Source organism: Plecotus auritus, assembly GCF_963455305.1.
Source record: "Plecotus auritus genome assembly, chromosome: 4".
In the NCBI taxonomy this organism is placed as follows: domain Eukaryota; kingdom Metazoa; phylum Chordata; class Mammalia; order Chiroptera; family Vespertilionidae; genus Plecotus; species Plecotus auritus.
In genome coordinates this window covers 109,231,506-109,253,652 of record NC_137775.1, presented here as the reverse complement: position 1 = coordinate 109,253,652, position 22,147 = coordinate 109,231,506, and the positions used below count along the sequence as shown (strand labels likewise).

At 42.7% G+C, this 22,147-nt stretch overlaps 2 protein-coding genes and 1 pseudogene across 6 annotated transcripts in view; 2 read left to right on the top strand and 1 right to left on the bottom strand.

The window, feature by feature from the left end:
• Positions 1-8,784, bottom strand: part of XRCC2 (X-ray repair cross complementing 2) — a 32,656-nt gene extending 23,872 nt beyond the window's left edge. Inside the window, exon 1 of the mRNA XM_080665059.1 lies at positions 8,592-8,784. Coding sequence (XP_080521185.1) covers positions 8,592-8,630 — 39 coding nt within the window. The 5' untranslated portion in view covers positions 8,631-8,784. The remainder of the gene's footprint in view (positions 1-8,591) is intronic.
• Positions 8,785-8,806: 22 nt separating this feature from the next.
• LOC308247355 (small ribosomal subunit protein eS4-like) lies at positions 8,807-18,827 on the top strand. 4 transcript variants are annotated; one of them, XM_080666346.1, is made up of 3 exons: positions 8,853-8,921; positions 12,527-12,560; positions 17,377-18,827. In XM_080666346.1, the coding sequence occupies exon 3, from the start codon at positions 17,413-17,415 to the stop codon at positions 18,202-18,204; it is 792 nt and encodes a 263-aa protein (XP_080522472.1). In that variant the 5' UTR covers positions 8,853-8,921; positions 12,527-12,560; positions 17,377-17,412; the 3' UTR covers positions 18,205-18,827. The 4 variants fall into 4 exon arrangements, with proteins under 4 accessions (XP_080522471.1, XP_080522469.1, XP_080522472.1 ...); XM_080666344.1 differs by having other exon boundaries at positions 8,861-8,963; XM_080666345.1 differs by lacking the exon at positions 12,527-12,560 and having other exon boundaries at positions 8,807-8,921.
• Positions 18,828-20,330: 1,503 nt separating this feature from the next.
• LOC308246164 (rRNA-processing protein FCF1 homolog) lies at positions 20,331-21,039 on the top strand (annotated as a pseudogene). Its single transcript has one exon. The product of its transcript is annotated as an rRNA-processing protein FCF1 homolog (transcript).
• The last annotated feature ends 1,108 nt before the right edge of the window (positions 21,040-22,147 follow it).

The following is a 22,147-nucleotide window of genomic DNA, read 5'->3' as shown; positions in this document are numbered from 1 at the left end:
CAATTTTCCACTTCTTCGTACGTTTCGAAGTGCTGCTCAGAAAGTGCGTGTGCCATCGATCGGAACAAGTGGTCATCTGAAGGAGCAAGGTCTGATGAATACAGCAGGTGGGTTAATACTTCCCAGGCAAGACCTTTTAACATGTCTTTATTTCTTAAATACATTTTATTGATTTTTTTACAGAGAGGAAGGGAGAGGGATAGAGAGTTAGAAACATCGATGAGAGAGAAACATCGAGCAGCTGCCTCCTGCACACTCCCTACTGGGTATGTGCCCTTGACGGGAATCGAACCTGGGACCCTTGAGTCCGAAGGCCGACGCTCTATCCACTGAGCCAAACCGGTTAGGGCTAACGTGTCTTTAACTGGCTTTGAAGTGTGTGATGGTGCGTCATCATGAAGCAAAATTACTTTGCTGTGTCTTCTGGAACATTCTGGTAGTTTCATGATCAAAGCGTGGTTCAAATTGATTATTTGTTGTCGGTAGTGATCAATATTAATGGTTTCACCTGGTTTTAGAAGCTCATAACACACCACACCTTCCTGGTACCATCAAACACAGAGCATTGTCTTCTTTCCGAAGTGATTTGGCATTACAGTCGATGTTGATGGTTGATCTGGATCAACCCATGATTTTGTGCGTTTGGGATTCTCAAAATAAATCCACTTTTCATTGCCAGTCACAATTCTATGCAAAAAAGACTTTCTTTCGTGCAGTTGAAGCAACATTTTACTGATGACTTTTCAGTTTTCCATTTGTCTTACGTTCAGTTGATGTGGCCCCCGTTTTCCTTCCTTTAAAATCTTTCCATTGCTTGTAAACAATCGAAAATTGTTTGCTGAGCAACGTTTAATCTTTCTGCAAGTTGTTTTTGAGTTTGACACGCATCTTCATCCACTAATGCTTGTAATTGTTGGTCTTCAATCTTTTTCAGTTGACCTGGACGTTCTTTGAGTTTCACATCGAAATCATCACTTTAAAAGTGTTTAAACCAGCGTTCACAAGTATCTTGAGATGGAGCATGTTCACCATAAGCTTCCCAGAGTATTCAGCAGCATGTTTCTTCAAAATAAAGTAATGAATTAAAACTTCTCAGAAATGCTCTTTTTTGGCATGAAATTCGACATTTTTAAGTGTAAAAATATCTATGTTAACACTTTCAGCAAATTTGACATATGAAGTTTTGAAGCTTGTTGTCAATACAACAAAACAGCATACATATCAAATCGCATATATATCAACATATGTGTGTAACTCCATCTATAGAAAAAAATCTGCATTACTAACCGGTACACCTGGTATATGGTTAAATTCCATTGTTTCTAAATATATTCCCTGAAAAAAAAATATATTCCCTGAAAGGCTGCTGCTTTTATTATTAATATTTTTAAAGCAATCATGCTATAAGAGGAAAAGGAAAATAGACAAACACATAAATAATCAAGCAAAAAGTACTACATATACCTGACTACTTAGGCAGCATTAATGTCTAGCACAAATTTTAAGGACTAAATTTTAAACTTATGACATCCTACAGATTAGTAATTCCACTAAATGCATACTTAAAATTTCATTAAGAAGTTATAGCAGACTGTGCTTTAAAATTTCATCTAGACAGAAAAATCACTATATGCAAGACCCAAGAAAGAGACAGTGAAGCACAGAATCCAAATTGCAAGAGTATATTGCTAGTGAAGGCTTAGTCTTCCCTTAATGTGAGGAGGAGCTCTGCTGGAAAAACACTTAGGTGGATTCCATCCTCTCATTCTCTCTTCCCAGGAGAGGAGAGGTTTTTCTAACTGGTACCTTTAGGAGCAGGAACTAGATGTGCATTGATCAGCCTGCTCCTCTCTCCTGACAGCTTGCCTGCAGGACACACATTCTGCTGTGTTCCTTCCTCCCGAAGTTTGACAGAGGCAGATCCTTGGAGGCCCCAGGGATGCAAATGTTTTAAGGTGATATCCATCAACTGTGAGAGGTCTACTGTGAGGAGGACATGGAAACAAGCCGAGCACTGTATTTAGAAACAGAAAGTTCTTGTCAACCTTTACAAGAGCACTTCTAGGGGACTGTGAAGACAGAGGTAGATTACAATGACTAAAGAATGAATGGGAGAAAAGGAAGTGCAGGCAGAAAGCACAAACACTTTGATGTGCTTAAGAGTACAGGAATGGAGCTGGAGGAGCATGGGAAGTCACCACTTGCTGATACTATCATGGGAGTGCACCAAGGAACTTGGAAGGCCTATGGACTTTGGGCATTAGCAGGGCTGACACTAAGCACTGTTTGTGTTGAGATAATGGTGGCTCAAATTCCCTAACCTGATAATCCTTTTACTGTTTACCAAACTTTACCTTTGATATGCCTGTATGCATTGCTAAAGAGCAAATGTGTATTCAAGAAAGAGGCTCTACCTGGTCCCCAATGCCTTCTAAATTCATATTTCTTGTATAGCATTTTCATTTGTGTGTGGCAAAGGTCGGCAAAGGAAGATCTAGGCAGGTGTTTTGTTTTGTTTTTATTTTAGAATACTGATGGAGATGGTTGGTGGAAAAGAAGACTGAAGATGCAGAAGACAGAGGGAAATGACCTAGGGGTAGAAATATCTGCAGGAGCGATGTCCTTGAGGAGGGTAAAAAGGATGGATGGAAACCATATCACAGGTAGAGAAGTTGCCCTTTTTTAAAAAATATATATATTTTATTGGTTTTTTACAGAGAAGAAGGGAGAGGGATAGAGAATTAGAAACATCGATGAGAAACATCGATCAGCTGCCTCCTACACACCTCCTACTGGGGATGTGCCCGCAACCAAGGTACATGCCCTTGACCGGAATGGAACCTGGGACCCTTGGGTCTGCAGGCCGATGCTCTATCCCAGCCGTGGGCAAACTACGGCCCGCGGGCCGGATCCGGCCCGTTCGGCTGTTCTATCCGGCCCGCGGAGCAGAAAGAGCGGAGGGTTCTCTTGCTCTCCCCTCCGCTCCTTTACTTTGAATTTATATTAGTTCACACAAACATTCCATCCATGCTTTTGTTCCGGCCCTCCGGTCCAGTTTAAGAACCCATTGTGGCCCTCGAGTCAAAAAGTTTGCCCACCCCTGCCCTAGACCCTCAGGAAAGGCTTCTCAGCTGACAGGTGAGCAGAAGCCTGAAGGAGTGAGGAAGTGAGCCATGTGAATTTCTGAGGGCAGAAAGAACAGGAATGCTGAACCACTTACACTCAGATACTTTATTTATTTATTTATTTTTAAATATATTTTATTGATTTTTTACAGAGAGGAAGGGAGAGGGAGAGAGAGTCAGAAACATCGATGAGAGAGAAACATCGATCAGCTGCCTCCTGCACACCCCTCACCGGGGATGTGCCCGCAACCAAGGCACATGTCCCCGACCGGAATTGAACCTGGGACCCCTCAGTCCGCAGGCCACTGAGCCAAACCAGCCAGGACATCCCCTCAGATACTTTAATATACTATATCTCCTTAGAAAAATTATTTTCTCCTGTACAAGTACATTATATTTATCACAATGATAAATTTAGCATTGATACATGCAATAGTCTTCTTTAATACTCTATATTTTCCCTGGATCCAGGATTCAATCATGAGCATGGTAAGTTTTGGACGCCTATTAGACATCCATGTGGATATATCAAGAAAATAGAACATGTGTCTGGAATTCAGGAATAGGTTGTATTTTGGTGACAGATATTTTAAAATGAGAAAGTGAACTAATTACTACAGAAATATGGTCGGACTGTGTATCCATTTGAGGTTGATGGTTATAACTTTAAGATGAAATCAGTAGGCTCAGTTGTGATTTTCTCTAGCAATATTCAACTGAGGTAGTAGAAACACAGTGAAAGCAAACAGCTGGGTTTAACCTTGGTTAGGAAAGTAGGTTAGGGTGGACAGAGACAAGGAAGGTGATGGGGTTTATAATGGAGTCATGGTAATGTTGGAGCGCTGACTCTATTCTAGATAAGAAGGGAAGCAAAGAGAAAAGGGGACAGATGTTCTAAAAGTTTATCACACAAAACCAAAATATTATTATTTAATAAATACTAAATACTTGTCTTTTTAATATTTGCTTCTGGGGGAAAGGCCTCCCTGTACCTTTTCTAAGAAAAAATAGCAACAACCAGTCATTATTATTAACAAATATTTATCAAGTGTTTACTATGCAGAGAAAACTGTGCCTGGTGAAAGGATACAAATAGTAAAACCCACCTCCTAGAGGTGAAGCATAGTAACCTCCGTCTTGTATAAAAACTGCTGTTTGAAATTCTCTGCTATTGTTAGATAGTCCCTTGTTCTGTAAACTCTGTCATTGTAAACTCTGTCATTTTTAGACAGTCTCTTATTCTATAAAATAACTTTGTTTTTTAGCTCAAATAATAGAGAAGATAAACTTAACTGTTGGACCTTGGAAGCTAGCCATTTAATGTAATAGACTAATACTGATAATATTCCCATATTCTCATGCCAAGTGTTTATTCATTATGTATCCAAGGTTACAAGCTGTCTGCAAAAATAACTTACACAAAGCTCTTTGTAAAGTCTACAGAAGGTCCGGAAAAACCATATTTGGGAGACAAAGAACTGGAAGCATATAAATAAAACTTCCTCATGTTGTTTGCTCAGAATTTGACAGAGATATTCTGCTCTGAGCCTTCGTGTAATAAAGACTCCTAATTAATTGGCTTGTTAAGGCATCTTGTATCTAGCTCGCTGATTTATGATACAACAGAGGCAGAACTAAAAGGGATCTGAGAAATCATTGCCCACTTCCCTCAGCGTACAAAGGTAGCAGCCAAGGTAAAATAACTTATCCAAAATCATGAAGCTTGTCCACTGGCAGAGCCAAGATGAGAACCTAGGTCTCTGAACCTCTCTAGTCCAGCATTATCTCCCTCAGCCTCCAAAATAAGGACATTAGAAAATTTCTGAAAGATTGTACAAATTCACCTTGGGAGATGGTACTTGGAGTGGGGAAGTTTCCTACTTTTCACTTCAGACTTTTCACTTCAGAACTGGAATTTTCTGTCATAGGCATGTACTACTTTAATAATAAATATAGCCTGGCCGGTGTGGCTCAGTAGTTAAGCATTGACCTATGAACCTGGAGGTCATGGTTCAATTCCCAGTCAGGGCACATGCCCAGGTTGTGGGCTTGATCTCCAGTGTGAGGTGTGCAGGAGGAAGCAGATAAATGGTTCTCTCTCATCATTGATGTTTCTCTCTCTCTCTCTCTCCGCTCTGAAATCAATAAAATGTTTTTAAATAATAACAGAATAATTATAATAAAGTTAATTAAAGAAGCACACAAAATTTTGTGTGGCAACCAAAATGGAACACCTTCAACTTCTTATCATCAGTTATTTTTTTCAATCCTCATCCAATGATATGTATATTGATTTTTAAAAATGTATTTTTTATTGATTTCAGAGAGGGAGAGATAGAAATATTGATGAAAGAATCATTGCTCAGCTGCCTCCTGCATGCCCCACACTGGGGATCAAGCCCGCAACCTGGACATGTGCCCTGACGAGGAATCGAACTGTGACCAGGCTTGATTTTTGAGAGTAACGTTGATCAGTTGCCTCCCATAGGCACCATGACAGGAATTACCAGCAACCTTTCAGTGTAACACCGCTCCAACCAACTGACCCACCCAGCCAGGGCTATTATCAATTATTTTAAAACTCAAGGTATGTTACCATATTTGACAATGTAAAGAACAACACTATTTAACATCTGTGTGTAACTGAAACCATTGGGTGGATGATTCCAAAATAGGACCAAAATCGCTGTGAATCTTTTCCTTTCTTTTTTGTTTGTTTGTTAATCCTCACCGGAGGATATTTTTTCCATTTATTTTTTTAGAAAGTGCGAGGGAGGGAGGAAGGAAGGGGGAAAGAGAAACACTGATGTGTGAAAGACACAGTAATTGGTTGCCTCCCCCATGTACCCTGAATGGGGCAGAGGAACGAACCTGCAACCTAGATATATGCCCTTGACCTGGAATCAAACCTGTGACCTTTTGGTTTGTGGGCTGATGCTCTGTCCACTGGGCTACATCACACAGGGCTATGAATCTTTTCTATACTCTCAGAAGGATATAAATGCAAAAATTCCATTGCTATGGCACAAAAGCAAGGTAAAAATAGATTATTCTATTGTAAATCATATTCAAATGCTTGTCTTCTTTATTATCCAGGGCTTATTTTATAAGGTTTTCTACTCTATATCTGGCCTACCATAAATTGGATCCCTAGGATCTATGAAAACAGTCTTTGCAGCGTTGTTTTCCTGGAAGAGCCTGTATGACATGTCTTTTCCCTACTATTCACAAGATGTGGGAAAGGTTAGCCACTTATTAAGGTGGTAATTCTAGTGGATTAAAATTTTAAAGTTGCTTATTTCAGTTCCTTGGGATAATTTCTGACTTTGCCTCCAAGTAGAATCCCTAAAATAGACTAATGTGCACAGAAAGAAAACACCATCCAAACAGTAAGCACTTCAGGGAAAAGGCTTGCTTAACTGGTTTTAACAAAAGGGAAAAGGAATAGAGGAGCACCCACTGCCCAGCTGCCACTGGAGCACCTTCTCCCCTCCACGCCACTCCAAAGTAACATGAGCAAGGCAATCTGGCTTAGGATCTCCAGACAGGCAAGGCAGGCAGAGGATATGATGCTAAATTCTTTATTCAGTGATTTGACTGTGCTGGGCTCCCATTTTCTGGATTAGCTAGGCTTGTTCTGACTGCAAAAGTCATCTCAGTTTAACCTGGTGTCAAATGATCATTTAAACAAGTAAAGTCGTAACTGTAGTGGTTCTTATATCAACCAGTGGCTCTGCTTTTAAGGAGCAAGGGCTGGCAACCCATGGCCAGCAGGCCAAATCGAAAATAAAAGTTGTGACAGAAACTGCTTGGCCTGCAAAGCCTAAATGTTCTTTGCTAACTGGTCTTAGAGTATTGCTTCTGAAACAATATAGGGTCATAATGGACTCCATCATGACCAAAAGAACTCCATCTTAGGGGCTTGACTATGGCTTTGGGCTTTCAGTAAAATTCCATAGTTAAAGGAACTTAACCACATTCTTAAAGGAAAGAATGTATGACATCCTTTTCCAGAAACATGTTCTGCCAGAGTTGTTTTGTCCATTTAATGGTAACTGGAATAATTATGCAAGCATTATTTTACAGGCCTATGACCACCCTGGGACCAACCATGGCCCGATGACGATGGTGGAACAACTAACCACATCCTCATTCCCAAGCCCTACACCTGCCTAAGGCCCCTCTACAAGACACCCACAAGAACCCTTGGGGAGCTGGACTTCCCTCTTCTGGTTGACTCCCTTGTGCACAAGGTCTTTTTTTTTCTTTTGTTAATCCTCACCTGAGGATGTTTTCCATTGATGTTTTTATAGAGTGTGGAAGGCAGGAGGAGAGGGGGAGGAGAGAGAAGGCGCCCCAACCAGGGCCGGAAATCGAACCTGCAACCCAGGTGCATGCCCTTGACAGGGAATCGAACCCGAGACGCTTCAGTGTGCCAGCTGAAGCTCTAACCACTGAATCACTCCAGCCAGGGCTGCACAAGCTCTTTTCAATAAACTCTGCTTGAACTTATACTGAGTTCCTTGCTCATTTATATGACACTCAGACCGGAGAACCTGGCATTCTAGGTCCAGTAACACATCCTTCCCTTACCTATATAAAAGACCCTTCCTGATCCACCTCTGCCCCTTTCTCAGAGCTTACCTCCCATACTGTTCCCAATCACTGGCTTTGTTCCTCACAACTGCTTGCTACTCTCTGCTTTGAATGCCAAACCAACTCCAAATGGTCCTTCGAAGAGCAGCTCAGGCATCTGCTCCTCTCAGCTAGTCTCCCCTCTACTGGACAGCATGACTTATACACCATGGTAATTTTCAAGTCAACCTCTTTCCTAGTTCTTTAATGGCACAAGTTTTTCTTTTGTTTCTGACTCCTATTCCTTAACCAGTGGGTAACATATAGTAAGTGTCTGACACTTGTTGGTTCAATTCCTAAACAAATTCTCGCAGGGCATCAAATCGTTTGTGGCTCTGGAGTTACTTAGGCTGGAAATGTAACCTGGGATAGCGAGGGAGACGGACGATTCAAACACCGCCATTTCTGGAGAAGCGGCTCCCACTGGCGACCCCTCCCTTTTCGAAGTTTCTCCCACCCAGTGAACGCCTCGTTAAATTGTGGTAGATTTGAGCCATAATCCCGGAGAGTAGAGAGCTCCAATTTTACCCCCATCTGTGCACGCAGGAAGTCTCGTATCTACGGAAGTGACTTCCTCAGGCTCCGAGCGGGCGCTTAACACCGCGGGGTTTGGAAGACTCCGCGTCACGGGGCCGGCTCCAGGTACACAGGCAGGCAGATGAACAGGTGGGCGGGTGCAAAGGTGGGGTGGGGTACACAGATGGCGGGACTCTAGGCCCGGTGTGTGCCCGGCCCCCAGCCGCACTCCTGACCTCCCCGACTTTCGGCCTCCCTCATGCGCCAGTCCTCCATGTCCACTTTTCCTCTAGCTCCCACCCAAACGACTCTCACCTCCGTCCCAGACTCCGACCTATGGACGTCACTACACATCGCCCCGAATGCTCGGCGAATCAGGCACTCAACTTTCCCGCCAGCAGTCCCATTTACGGCGGGCGACGCCGGGTTCGCTAGTCAGGAGCGTTGACCTGTTGACCCGGACGCGAACGTGCGCGCTGCGCCCGCCCTCGGCCGGCAGGAAGTGGGCATGCGCAGAAGGCGGGTGTGCGCAGAAGTGGGCATGCGCAGGAGGTGGAGGTGTACGTGCGCAAGAAGGGGTGGGGTCAGAGGGCGTCAGACACTATTGCGTGAGACACCATTGCGTCGGAGACCGAGGCACGGCGGGTGACTACTTTCTTTTCATAAACTTCATTTCGTTTTAACTAGGTAAAGTTAACAGCATGTACTTTGTATTATTTTTACTACTAACAAACCATTTACCGAGTAAGCAGGCATTTTTTGGTCTATTCTTGGGTTAAAAGCCTCTAGCTGCCTGCGTATGTGATTCGTAGTGAATTCTGAGAAAAAAGGACGCTAAATTTAAAATAATTTTCAAAGTATACCGAGCCTGCATATTTATCCAGTTATTTTGGAGATAGAATTTTAGTACTATTGGTTATCAAGTGTTTATTCGTTAAGATAGACATTTAAGTAGATAGACACAGAAAGACGGATATGGCGTTTTTACCGCATGTGAGGCCTTGCGCCACGTTCTGGGGATACAACAGAGTAAGAGACGTGCCTGAACGGAGTTTACAACCAGTTGACTTGCCGGAATGTGTTTTTACTTTACAACGGCTGTATCTGTTGTCTTATCCTTACATTTGTCGGTGTGTAATTAAATGTTTAGGACCTAGCCGGTTTGGCTCAACGGAGCGTCGGCCGCGGACTGAAAGGTCCCGGATTGGATTCCGGTCAAGGGCGTGTACCTCGGTTGCAGGCTCCTCCCCCGCCTGGTCCTGGCCAGGGCGCTTGCCGGATGCAACCATCCATGTATTTCTCTCACATCAATATTTCTGTCTTTTCCTCTTTCTTCCACTTGCTCTAAAAATCAATGGAAAAATATCCTTGGGTGAGGATTAGAAAAAATAATAATGTTTATAGTGGTACTGATCGTTAACACTTACAGTGCTTGGTATCTTCCAGGCAAGGTCCTAACTACTTTAGATATAATAACCCGTTGAGCCCCCACAGCCCTATGAGGCAGGTACTGTTGTTATCCCCGTTTTATGAAGGAGGAAATGGAGGCGCAACTTTGGCCCACATTACTCTGTTGACCAGGTTGTAGTGAGTCAACACATTAATGTGAAATGAATACGGACAGTTCCTCAAAAAGAAAAAACTTGGTTATGAAGGAAGGAGGTAACATAAGATCTAGAAAAATACAGGGATTGGCAAAAGGAGGTTTATAGTTGTGAGTACATGAAACAGTTGATTCTTGTGCTATTATGTATTAATAAAGCTATTAACCTGCATGTCTTCCCCATTAGAACAACTGCAAACCTATTTTTGCCCACCTCTGTATATAGGATGAGGGAAGAGTCTTTTAAGAAGGCAAAGCCTGGGGCATGTTTAAATGCTGATAGGCATGGAGACTTAAGGGTTAAAAACACCATCTGGCACTAGCCAGTTTGGCTCAGTGGATAGAACATTGGCCTGCGGACTGAAGGGTCCCGGGCTTGGATTCTGGTCTAGGGCACATACTTCGGTTGCAGGCCGGATCCCCAGTTAGGGGGCGTGCAGGAGGCAGCCAATTAATGATCTCATTATTGATTTCTATCTCTCTCCCTTTCCCTTCCTCTCTGAAATCAGTAAGAGTATATTAAACAAACCACCATCTGAGCAGGATACTTGGAGTCGGGATCTGAAGAGGAAGGAGGGTGTAGGTATAAAAATCAGCTTTAGTTAGGGGAGGGTGTCTTGTCCACCCCTAGCAGAGACAAGGAGTCAAGAATAGCTGCAGCCCTAGCTGGTTTGGCTTAGTGGACAGAGTGTCTGCCTGCGGACTGAAAGGTCTCAGGTTTAATTCCAGTCAAGGGCACATGTCTGGGTTGTGGGCTTCATTCCCAGTGAGGGGCGTGCAAGAGGCAGCCAATCAATGATTCTCTCTCATCATTGACATTTCTTTCTCTCCCTCTAACTTCCTCTCTGAAATCAATAAAACTATATTAAAAAAAAAAGAATGGGTACAGATGCAGCTAAGTTTTAGAGTAGGTAGCTCAGAAAGGTTGAGGAGGTTCTAATCTGAGGGCTTATGTTTTTTTCTCTGAAGAAGAAAGCAAGGTAGTAGAAATCCAAGACTTAAGTTAAAGTCAAGTAATCTACTAATGTTACCCATCTAAAAATGGTTCTTGATCCATTCTAGTACATGGAGCAGTAGGTTTCATATATAGAGTATGGCAGTAATTATTTTAATTAAGGATATTTTCCTGCAGCACTCATTATCTGTAATCACATTTAATACTTAGCATATATTAGCACTTTTTTTCTCATTGCACAGAGCTTCCCCCCCCCCCCTAAGTTACAGTCTTCTTGAATTCCAAGATGAATTTTCTGAACTCACCTTGGATTTTGATGTCAAATGCAGCTAGAATTTTCAACATGGTTCTGTTACTTATCACCATGGTACATGTTACTTATCACCCTGGACCTTAGTTAACACAAAGTGCTGTAATGGGCTAAATGAAATAATGTACTTAAAACAGCTAGCACAAAATATAGATACCCTTTCTAATTTAGTTTATTTCTTAGATCATCACTTAATATAGTGCCAGAGATTCAATATATACTCAGTATATATCTCCTGTTCACTATAATGGCAGTGCTTAAGGCCAGATTAAGAGATGAGCCCATCAGGTAGTTATCCAGGTGGCTAACCATAAAGGGTGCTACAACTTCTCTACATACTCAAATATTCTAAGAATATGGGGACAAAACTTTTTATTGCAATTCCAAGGAGAATACTGTATATGGTTAGGAAGGAAAGGCCCTTGGAAAGAGGGGAAGGATCAGTGGGTTGTGGTGGAAGGCAGAGTGGACAAGCTGGCACAGTCCCAGCATCAACACTCACCTACTCTTCCTTCTCCCCACCCACTGCCACACATAGAAGCAGAATTCTGAATCTGTAAAAACACACAAAACAAAACACAGAAATATTCAAAATGTGCCAAATTGTATTATTTGCTCCCCCAAGCAAGTCCATAAATATTAATCCAATTCTGATGGTATTGATGATGGTGATGACTTAAGCAGGCTAAAATCCTTTTAGAACTGGGTAGGATCCTGGATTTCCTGTCTTAGAACAGCGAAGTCTGTCTTTGTTTATAACACACGGTGTCAGTTTGTATAGTAAACAAAGCAAAGTCATGCCTCTACTGCCCATTATAAAATACTAGTGGCCCGGTGCACGAAATTCATGCACGGGCGGGGGGAGGTGGTTCCTCAGCCTGGCCTGCACCCTCTGCAATCTGGGACCCCTCGAAGGATGTCCTACTGCTGGTTTACAGGGATCGGGCCTAAACCGGCAGTCAGACATCCCTCTCACAATCCAGGACTGCTGGCTCCAGCCACTCACCTACCTGCCTCATTGCCCCTAACCACTCTGCCTGCCGGCCTGCTCGCCCCCAACTGCCCCCCTCCCGCCAGCCTGATCATCCCCAACTGCCCCACCTGCTGGCCTGCTTGCTCCCACCTCCCCTCCCCACTGACCTGCTCACCCTCAACTGCCCCCCTGCTGGCCTGCTCACTCCAAACTGCTCTCCCCCCCCCCTCCCCCCCGCCCGCTGTCCTGATCACCTCCAACTGACCCCTACTGACAGCCTGCTCACCCCCAACTGGCCTCCCTGCTGGTCTGCTTACCCCCAACGGCCCCTGCCGTCCCATCCTGACCTGATCACCCCCTGGCGACCCAAGGTCCCAGCCCCTCCTTTTTTTCTTTTTCTTTTTTTCAGCGCCGCCTTGAGTGGAGGCCAAGGCCGGCTGGAGGCAAGTATCTAGGATTTATTTATCTTCTTTTTTTTTTTTTTAAATAAATCTTTATTGTTCAGATTATTACAGGTGTTCCTCTTTTTTTTCCCCCATAGCTCCCCTCCACCTGTTTCCTCACCCCACCCCACCCCATACCCTTACCCCCCGCCACTGTCTTCATCTATAGGTGTAAGATTTTTGTCCAATCTCTTCCCGAACCCCTCACACCCCTTTCCCCCTGAGAATTGTCAGTCCACTCCCTTTCTATGTCCCTGATTCTATTATATTCACCAGTCCATCTGTACTTCAGATTTTTTATTCACATGATTTTTAGATTCACTTGTTGGTAGGTATGTATTTGATGTCATTTTGTTGTTCATAATTTTTATCTTTACCTTTTTCTTCTTCCTCTTAAAGAATACCCTTCAGCATTTCATGTAATCCTGGTTTGGTGGTGGTGAAATCCTTTAGCTTTTTCTTATCTGTGAAGCTCTTTATCTGACCTTCAACTCTGAATGATAGCTTTGCTGGGTAGAGTAATCTTGGTTGTAGGTTCTTGCTGTTCATCACTTTGAATATTTCTTGCCACTCATAGTTTCTGTTGAGAAATCAGTTGACAGTTGTATGGGTACTCCCTTGTAGGTAACTAACCATTTTTCTCTTGCTGCTTTCAAGATTCTCTCTTTGTCTTTTGCCCTTGGCATTTTAATTATGATGTGTGGTCCTCTTTGGATTCCTCTTGTATGGGGTTCTGTGCGCTTCCTGGACTTGTAAGTCCATTTCTTTGACCAGGTAGGGAAAGTTTTTTGTCATTATTTCTTCTAATAGGTTTTCAATATTTTGCTCTCTTCTCCTGGCACCCCAAAAATTCGGATGTTGGTACGCTTAAAATTGTCCCAGAGGCTCCTTACACTATCTTCATATTTTTGGATTCTTTTTTCTTTTTGTTTTTCTGGTTGGGTGTTTTTTGTTTCCTCATATTTCAGATCTTTGGTTTGATTCTTGGGGTCCTTTGATCTACAGTTGAATTTCTGTATATTCTTTATTTCAGACAGTGTATGCTTAATTTCTGACTGGTTCTTTTCCATTTTTTGGCATTCTCATTAAGGTCCTTGAAGGTTTCACTAAGCTCCTTGGAGGTCTCATCAAGTTTCTCAGTGGTTTTTAGAAGATTCTTGAGTAACCTTATAAATGTGGTTCTGAACTTTATGTCGTCCAGTAGTTTGCTTTCCTTCATTTCTTTCATTCGTGACATTTTCTTTGTCTCTGCATTTTGCTGCTTGCCTGTGTTGATGGAGTGGCTTTATGTGGTAGGCGGCCTATAGGGGCCAGTAGCTCAGCCTCCTTAATCACCTGAGGTGGACGCTCCTGGTGCACCCCTTAGTGGGCTGAGTGCAAAGTCTTGATGTAGTTAAGCCTTGATTGCTATTGGTACACTGGGAGGAATTGACCTCCAGGCCAATTGGCTGTGAGGACCCACTGTGTCTATAATGGAAGAACTGCTGCGCTGGAGATACGCTTATGGTGCAGGACTTGTTTCTGTGGGGCTTTGGTGCTCACTGAGTCTGCCTCTTGAATGTGTCACTTATGGATGTGAGGAGTTGAAATCTGGTGTCTCACACTGACCACTAGGTACACTGGCTTCTGGATCTCCAATGGGGTGCAGGTCAGCTACTGTCTGAGGCCACCCAGCAGGCGCTACAGTGAGAACTACAGTTTTTCTCCTCTGCTTGGGGTTTGGAGGTTTTGGAGCTGTCTGACCCGGGCTGCAAGTTTGCTAGGTTAAGCTGCGAATAGGGCAGGCCATTTATATGCTAAAGCGGCTGCTTGGAGCTTGGGTGGGTTTGTAGGTTGTGCAGGACGGGGTCTCAGGGCGTCACTAGGCTAGGGCATGGCAAACAGTGATGGCTGCCAGTAAGCCGGCTCTGCGTCTCCGACCGCGCCCCGCGCCCCAGCGCAGTAAACAATTATTCCTGCGTGCAGCCCTGCAAGCCAGCCACCCTCACTTTCCGACCCGATGGCAGACAGTCCAGCTTCTCCCTGTAGGAGTTTGGGTCCCCCACGTCTCCCCAGAGACTGGAGTTCGGAGTAATAGGGAGCTTGTCTCCCTTCGGGTTGAAAAAAGCAGCACTCCCCGTCGCCTGCCGCCAGCCCAGTACTTGCGCCTCTGTACCTCAGCTTTTCAGTGCTTGTGCACATCTCAATGCTCTTTTCTCTTTCCTTCTAGTTGTAGAACTTCCACTCAGCCAGCTTTCCCATGGTTCTAGGTGATAGACGTTTTGTCTTTTAGTTGTAATTTTGAAATTGTTGTTCGAGGCAGCAGTTTAGGTGTTTACCTACGCCGCCATCTTGGATCCTCCCTTATTTATCTTCTATAATTGAAACTTGGTAGTCTTGAGTGGAGGCCAGGGCGGGCGGGAAGCTTGGCTTCCTCCATCGCCGGGGGCAACCCAAGCCTCCTGCTTGCTCCAGCTCCATGGCCACCGCCATTTTTGTTGGGATTTATTTATCTTCTACAATTGAAACTTTGTAGCCTTGAGCGGAGGCCAGAGCTGGCGGGAAGCTTGGTTTTCTCCATTGCCGGGGCAACCCAAGCTTCCTGCTTGCTCCAGCTCCGTGGCTGGCCGCCATCTTGGTTGGGTTAATTTGCATACTTGCTCCTAATTGGCTGGTGGGCGTAGCTTAACATAGCGGAGTGATGGTTAATTTGCATGTTTCTCTTTTATTAATGTAGATTTGGGTTTCCTGAGCTGAAGCTTCCCCTCCTGTAATGCCACCCACTTCATCTGCAAGTGTTCCCTTACCCTTTTCCCATTGCCCTATGGTTGCAGGGACTCTAGTAACCCGTGCAAGGAAATACTGATGTTCTGGATGTTGCTATTGCTATGAGTAAGGCTAACTTGTCCACTTGCAGGCTCTTTACAGTTCTTGATAATCCACACTACACAGTCTGTAACAGGATAAATTAAACATTTTGAGTGAACAAAGCAGAAGCTCTGAGAAGCATAGACCTGACTATAATTGAGACAGACAGGAAGACTATATTTTAAAATTGTGGCAAAATAGATGTACATGCCTCTTATTCTGATCTAAAAACTTTTTATGCCGTGTTAAAATTGCTTGATAAAGGTTTGGATCTAAATTTTTTATTTGAACTAGAAATTTAAACCTGGTAACAATAATGTTTTTCTGGGGTTCTAAAAGGTAAGAATTTAAACTAGTAGCATCAGCCATTACTAGCAGAACAAACTGTTTTCTGCAATGAAAAAGCTTTATGTAGAGATAACCTATTTTTCACCCATCTATTCTTTTAAAAGCCTAGGGAATAGAATGAGCTTATAAAATATGTCTTGTGAGTAATACTAACGTTGCTCATCATACAAATTAGAGTATTTTTGGTTGCAAGTAACAAAACACCTAGCTCTTATTGATATAAGTAATAAATCGAATTTATTGGGTCAGAAAGCTGGAACTTTGAGGTAAGACAGCTTAAAGGTTAGTTTAATTGAGAGGATCAATTACACAGGTGCCTAGTTTCTTTTTTCTCTAGACAGCTTCTTATTTTTTACCTTTGCCCTCATGGGACTATGTGCCCATACTTGAAACATTAAACAATCGGGGAATAACTGGGCTGGTTAGCTGAAGCCTGAGCCAATTCTCAGCCTTAGGCCAAGGGGTAGATGTATGTTTTTTCAAAGGTTATAGGCTTTGTGGAAAGCAGTAGATAACAGTAAATGACAGTGAGAACAACAAAATAAGAGTAGTTGGGGGAAGTGGGATAGATGCTGGGGAGGCAACCTCTACTTCATTATACCCTCCACAATGAGGATCCATATATGCAAAGCCACATATCTAGGTCACCCTCCTCTTCCATGCCATGCACTTCATACAAAGTAAATCTTTCCTCACATATAAAGAAATCAATCTCTTAGAAAGAAGGCTTTACAATTGAATAGCTGCTAGGTACTAAATGAGTTTCTTGGTCCTCACCCAGTTCCTAATGAAGATTATGTGCTGGTAGAACTAGTCTAGTCCTTAGTCACACCTGTTTTCATGGATCATCTTGCTCAACATGGTTTTTAAAGTTTTAGTGCTCTAGAGACATCACTTCTCTTTTAAAAGAATGTATGAGGCACTCATAAATTGCTGGTAGAAATACAAACATGTTCAGTCATTTTGGAGGGGAAATTTGTCAATCTCTAACAAAACTTTACATTTATTAACTTTTTGACACATCAATCCTACTTCTAGGAATTAATCCTAAAGTCATGCCTCCAATTCCACTCTTAGGTATATACACTTGAAAATGTTCCTGGGTGTGCCTCTAACTTCCATGAGATAGTAGCCTCTATTTCTTTCTCTGTGAAGTGGGGAAATTGGAGTATATAATAGCTTCCGCTTATTGAGAGTCAAATATATTCCAGACACTATCGTTACTATTCTGTGTATTTCCAAACCTTCCCTGCAAGGTATATATATACCCTCCTCTTATAGGTGAGTACTTTAAGGACCTGAGAGGTTTAGTGATCATGCAGTCCTCTAGCTAGTAAGTACCCAGGTCTACCTGATTGTAAATTCTTCAGTCTTCCTAACACATTAACTTGCTTCCAGAAGATGCAAAGATCTAAGGCCTTTACAACTCTAGATTCTGTGATTCTTTACTCTTTTTTAAAAATTAAATGTATTGGGATAACATGGGTTAATAACATTGTATATATTTTAGGTGTACAATTTTATAATCCATCATTTGTATGTTCTGTTGTGTGCTCACCCCCCAAAGTCTAGTCTTCTGTTACCATATATTTGACCACTTGTGATTTTTTTTACTTTTAAGCGAGAAGAGAGTCCTCTTTCCGTGCCTAGCACAGCCATGGCTCGTGGTCCCAAGAAGCATCTGAAGCGTGTAGCAGCTCCAAAGCATTGGATGCTGGATAAACTGACCGGTGTATTTGCTCCTCGTCCATCTACCGGTCCCCACAAGCTGAGAGAATGTCTCCCTCTCATCATTTTCCTAAGAAACAGACTTAAGTATGCCCTAACAGGAGATGAAGTAAAGAAAATCTGCATGCAGCGGTTCATTAAGATCGATGGCAAGGTCCGAACCGATGTAACCTACCCTGCTGGTTTTATGGATGTCATCAGCATTGATAAGACAGGAGAGAATTTCCGTCTGGTCTATGACACCAAGGGTCGCTTTGCTGTTCATCGTATAACACCTGAGGAGGCCAAGTACAAGCTGTGCAAAGTGAGGAAGATCTTTGTGGGCACAAAGGGAATCCCTCATCTGGTGACCCATGATGCTCGTACCATCCGCTACCCTGATCCCCTCATCAAGGTGAACGACACCATTCAGATTGATTTGGAATCTGGCAAAATTACCGATTTCATCAAGTTTGACACCGGTAACCTATGTATGATCACTGGAGGTGCCAACCTGGGAAGAATTGGTGTGATCACCAACAGAGAGAAACACCCTGGTTCTTTTGACGTAGTTCATGTCAAAGATACCACTGGTAATAGCTTTGCCACCCGGCTCTCCAACATTTTTGTTATCGGCAAAGGCAACAAACCATGGATTTCCCTTCCCCGTGGAAAGGGTATTCGCCTCACCATTGCTGAAGAGAGAGACAAGAGACTGGCGGCCAAACAGTTGGTGAAATGAGCTGACGTGACATTAGAAGAGTCTTTGTACTTAATTAAAGATAATGCAGCATGGGGGCGGAGAGGGGGGAAGAAGATGGGGGAAATGGACATGCCCACTAATATGATAATTCATAACCTAAATTTCATTCCCTTTTCCTGTGGGACTTAACAGCTAAATAAGTATGACAGTCCTTTATCCTAAAGTCATTTTCACTTCAACCTCTTCCTTTTTTAATATACCTGAGTTAGTTCATTGTACTTTTCAGTTTGTAACCAGCTATGTGCTCCTAAAAAGCTCTTATTTCATTTATTTGTTTATTCCCTTTTAGTCACATTTCTTACTTCCTATCTCATAGCTGCATAGGCAATTACTCTGATGTATTGTCAACATATATTTTAATTTGTAGGTTTCTAGCAAAATAAGGAGTTTTGTTTTGACTTTATGTAATTATAATTGAAATGCAAATACAGATTTTAGTTAATAATGTATTAATACTGGTTTATTAAATGTAACAAATACACCATACCACTGTAGGATGTTAGTAATTGGTGAAACTGTTGCCAGGTACATGACAGCTCTGTACTATCTTAATTTTTCTGTAAATGTAAAATTACTTTAAAAATAAAGCCTTTTAAAAAATATATATGTGCAAGGATGTTCATGTAAACTGATAATTTAGTATATTTTATCACGTTTTATATTTAAACTAAAATGAGGGGTGAAGGGTGGCAAATATCTCAATATATAATAGTTTTTTTTAAAATTCCAATAACATATTAAAAGACTAAAATATACTATATAAATTATAAGTTCATCATAATTTATTTTTTAACTACTGAGGGGCAAAGTAATAATCTTTGGCTTGTTTAAATAAAATATAACTGAATTAGGAAGCTCATTTTTCCCCACTTGAGGCTCAAAATTATTTTGTTCCTAGTAGGTTCCCCAAGCCTCCTGTCAGGCTGAACTATCTAACTTTTCTTCATCTTTGATCTTAGTATTTGTAAGGTATAAATAATTGATGAATGCAGGAATTCTGGGGATAGCTGAATAGCTTATGCTCAGTACTAAACTATGCTATCTAATAAAAGAGTAATAGACAAATTAACCATCACTACACCCACCAGCCAATCAGGAGTGAGTATGCAAATTAACCAATATGTCTGCGGCCACAGAGAGAGCAGGAGGCTTGAGTTGCCCCCGGCGATGGAGGAAGCCAAGTTTCTAGCTGGAGAGAGCAGGAGGCTTGAGTTGCCCCCGGCAATGGAGGAAGCCAAGTTTCCACAGCCCTGGCCTGCCTTGGCCTCCACTTAAGGCTACAAAGTTTCAATTATAGAAGATAAACCCCAGATACCAGGGCCTCTGCTTGGGTCGCCAGGGGGGCATGGCCAGCCTGCAAACCACCACAGGCCCCTCACCCAGGCTGCCCATGCCCCAAGGGAACCCCCACCCTGATCTGGGACACCATTCAGGGGAAACGAGCTGGCCCCCACCCGTGCACCAGGCCTCTATCCTATCTAATAAAAGAGTAATATGCAAATTGAGCCACTCCAACACACAAGATGGCTGCCCCCATGTGGACACAAGATGGCCAGCAGCGGAGGGCAGTTGGGAGGGACCAGGTCTGCAAGGAAGGGCAGTTGGGAGGGACCAGGCTAGCAGGGGAGGGCAGTTGGGAGGGACCAGGCCTGCAAGGGAGGGCAGTTGGGGGTGATCAAGCCTGCAGGGGAGGGCAGTTAGGGGTGACCAGGCCTGCAGGGGAGGGCAGTTAGGGGTGACCAGGCCTGCAGGGGAGGGCAGTTGGGGGGGGGGGGCCAGGCCTGCAGGGGAGGGTAGTTAGGGGCAATCAGGCTGGCAGGGGAGCAGTCAGGCATCAATCAGGCTGTCAGGGGTGTGGTTAGGAGGTGATCAGGCTGGCAGGCAGAAGTGGTTAGGGGCAATCAGGAAGGCAGGCAGGCAAGCAGTTGGGAGCCAGCAGTCCTGGATTGTGAGAGGGTCCCAGATTGGAGAGGGTGCAGGCTGGGCTGAGGGACAACACCCCCCCATGCACGAATTTCGTGCACCGGGCCTCTAGTTTTTACTATAAATGTCCGGAGGCACCAACCCAAAATGTACATCTAAAAGATGTCAATTGGGGTGGAAGAAGCAAGAGTGCGGCGTGAACATGGGGAAGCAAAAGAAAACAAGGAAGTATGCGACCATGAAGCGAATGCTTAGTCTCAGAGATCAGAGGCTTAAAGAAAAGGATAGATTAAAACCTAAAAAGAAAGAAAAGAAAGATCCCAGTGCACTCAAAGAAAGAGAAGTCCCCCAACACCCCTCCTGCTTATTCTTTCAATATAACACACAGCTAGGCCCACCTTACCACATCCTGGTTGATACCAACTTTATCAACTTTTCCATTAAGGCCAAACTGGACTTAGTGCAGTCAATGATGGATTGTCTCTATGCCAAGTGTATCCCTTGTATAACTGACTGTGTTATGGCAGAAATTGAGAAATTGGGGCAGAAGTATTGAGTGGCTCTAAGGATCGCCAAGGATCCAAGACTTGAACGATTACCATGCACACACAAAGGAACCTATGCAGATGACTGCTTAGTACAGAGAGTAACTCAGCACAAGTGCTATATTGTGGCCACAGTTGACCGGGACCTTAAGAGAAGAATCAGGAAGATCCCTGGAGTTCCCATCATGTACATTTCTAACCATAGGTACAACATTGAGCGGATGCCAGATGATTATGGAGCCCCTCGGTTCTAATACTTAAAAGACAAAGTTTCTCTCCTTTCCTTCAAACAACTTTCTCTGTTGCAGGTTTATTAAACATGCTACAACATGCGTTATTGCTCCACTCACACATTTGCTGTTATGAGCTGAGAACAATTAAATACACTCACTTTTTGGTGGTGTTTTGAAAATGATATTTTGTGTCATTTAAAATTTTGTTACATCTTTTTATAAATCAAATGACTGCTCACAAAAAAAATAATAATAAAAAAAAATAAAAGATGTCAATTGGCATTGGGAAGTGGGGTGACATGGATTAGAGTTGTGGAACAAGAAATAAAACAGGAAGTCAGCAGTCCCTGCAGCCTCTGGCCACCACCACTCTACTTTTTGGTTTTATGAGTTGACTATTTTAGGTACCTCGTATAAGTGGAAGCATGCAGTATTTGTCTTTATTCAGAATTTCCCTTTTTTAAAGGCTGAATAGTATTTCACTGCATGTATATACCACATTTTCTTTCTCCATTTTTTCATTGGTGGACATTGATGTTATTCCCACTTTTTGGGTGTTGTAAATAATGCTACAATGAACACGAGTCCTAATACCTTTTTGAGATCCTGATTTTAATTATTTTTGATAAATACTCAGAAGTAGAATTGCTGGATCAGATGGTTCTATTTTTAATTTTTGGAGGAATCTCCATACTGTTTTCCATAATAGCTACACCATTATACATTTCTATGAACATTATACAAGAGTTGCCAGCCACATCCTCACCAAAACCTGCCTTTTGTTATGTTTTTAATGATAGTCATTCTAACCAGTGTGAGGTGATGTGGTTTTGATGTGCCATTCCTTGATGATTCATGAAGTGGAGCATCTTTTCATGTACCTGTTGGTCATTTATAGGTCCTCTTTGGAGATGTCTGTTCAAGTCTTTAGCCCATTTGTTAAAGCTTTATCACATTGGTCTTGACAATGATTCTTGGATATGACACCAAAAGCACAGACAACAAAAGAAAAAAATAGACAAGTGGGACTACATTAAACAAAGACTCTTCTGCACAGCACACAATAAAATGCAATGTCAGCTTATAGAATGGAAAAAAAATATTTGCAAGCCATATATGAGATAAGGGATAAATGTATAAAATATATGACTCAAAAGCAAAAACCTAATAACCTGAAAAAGGAAACATTTTAAACTTGAGCTTGTATACATTTACAAAAGA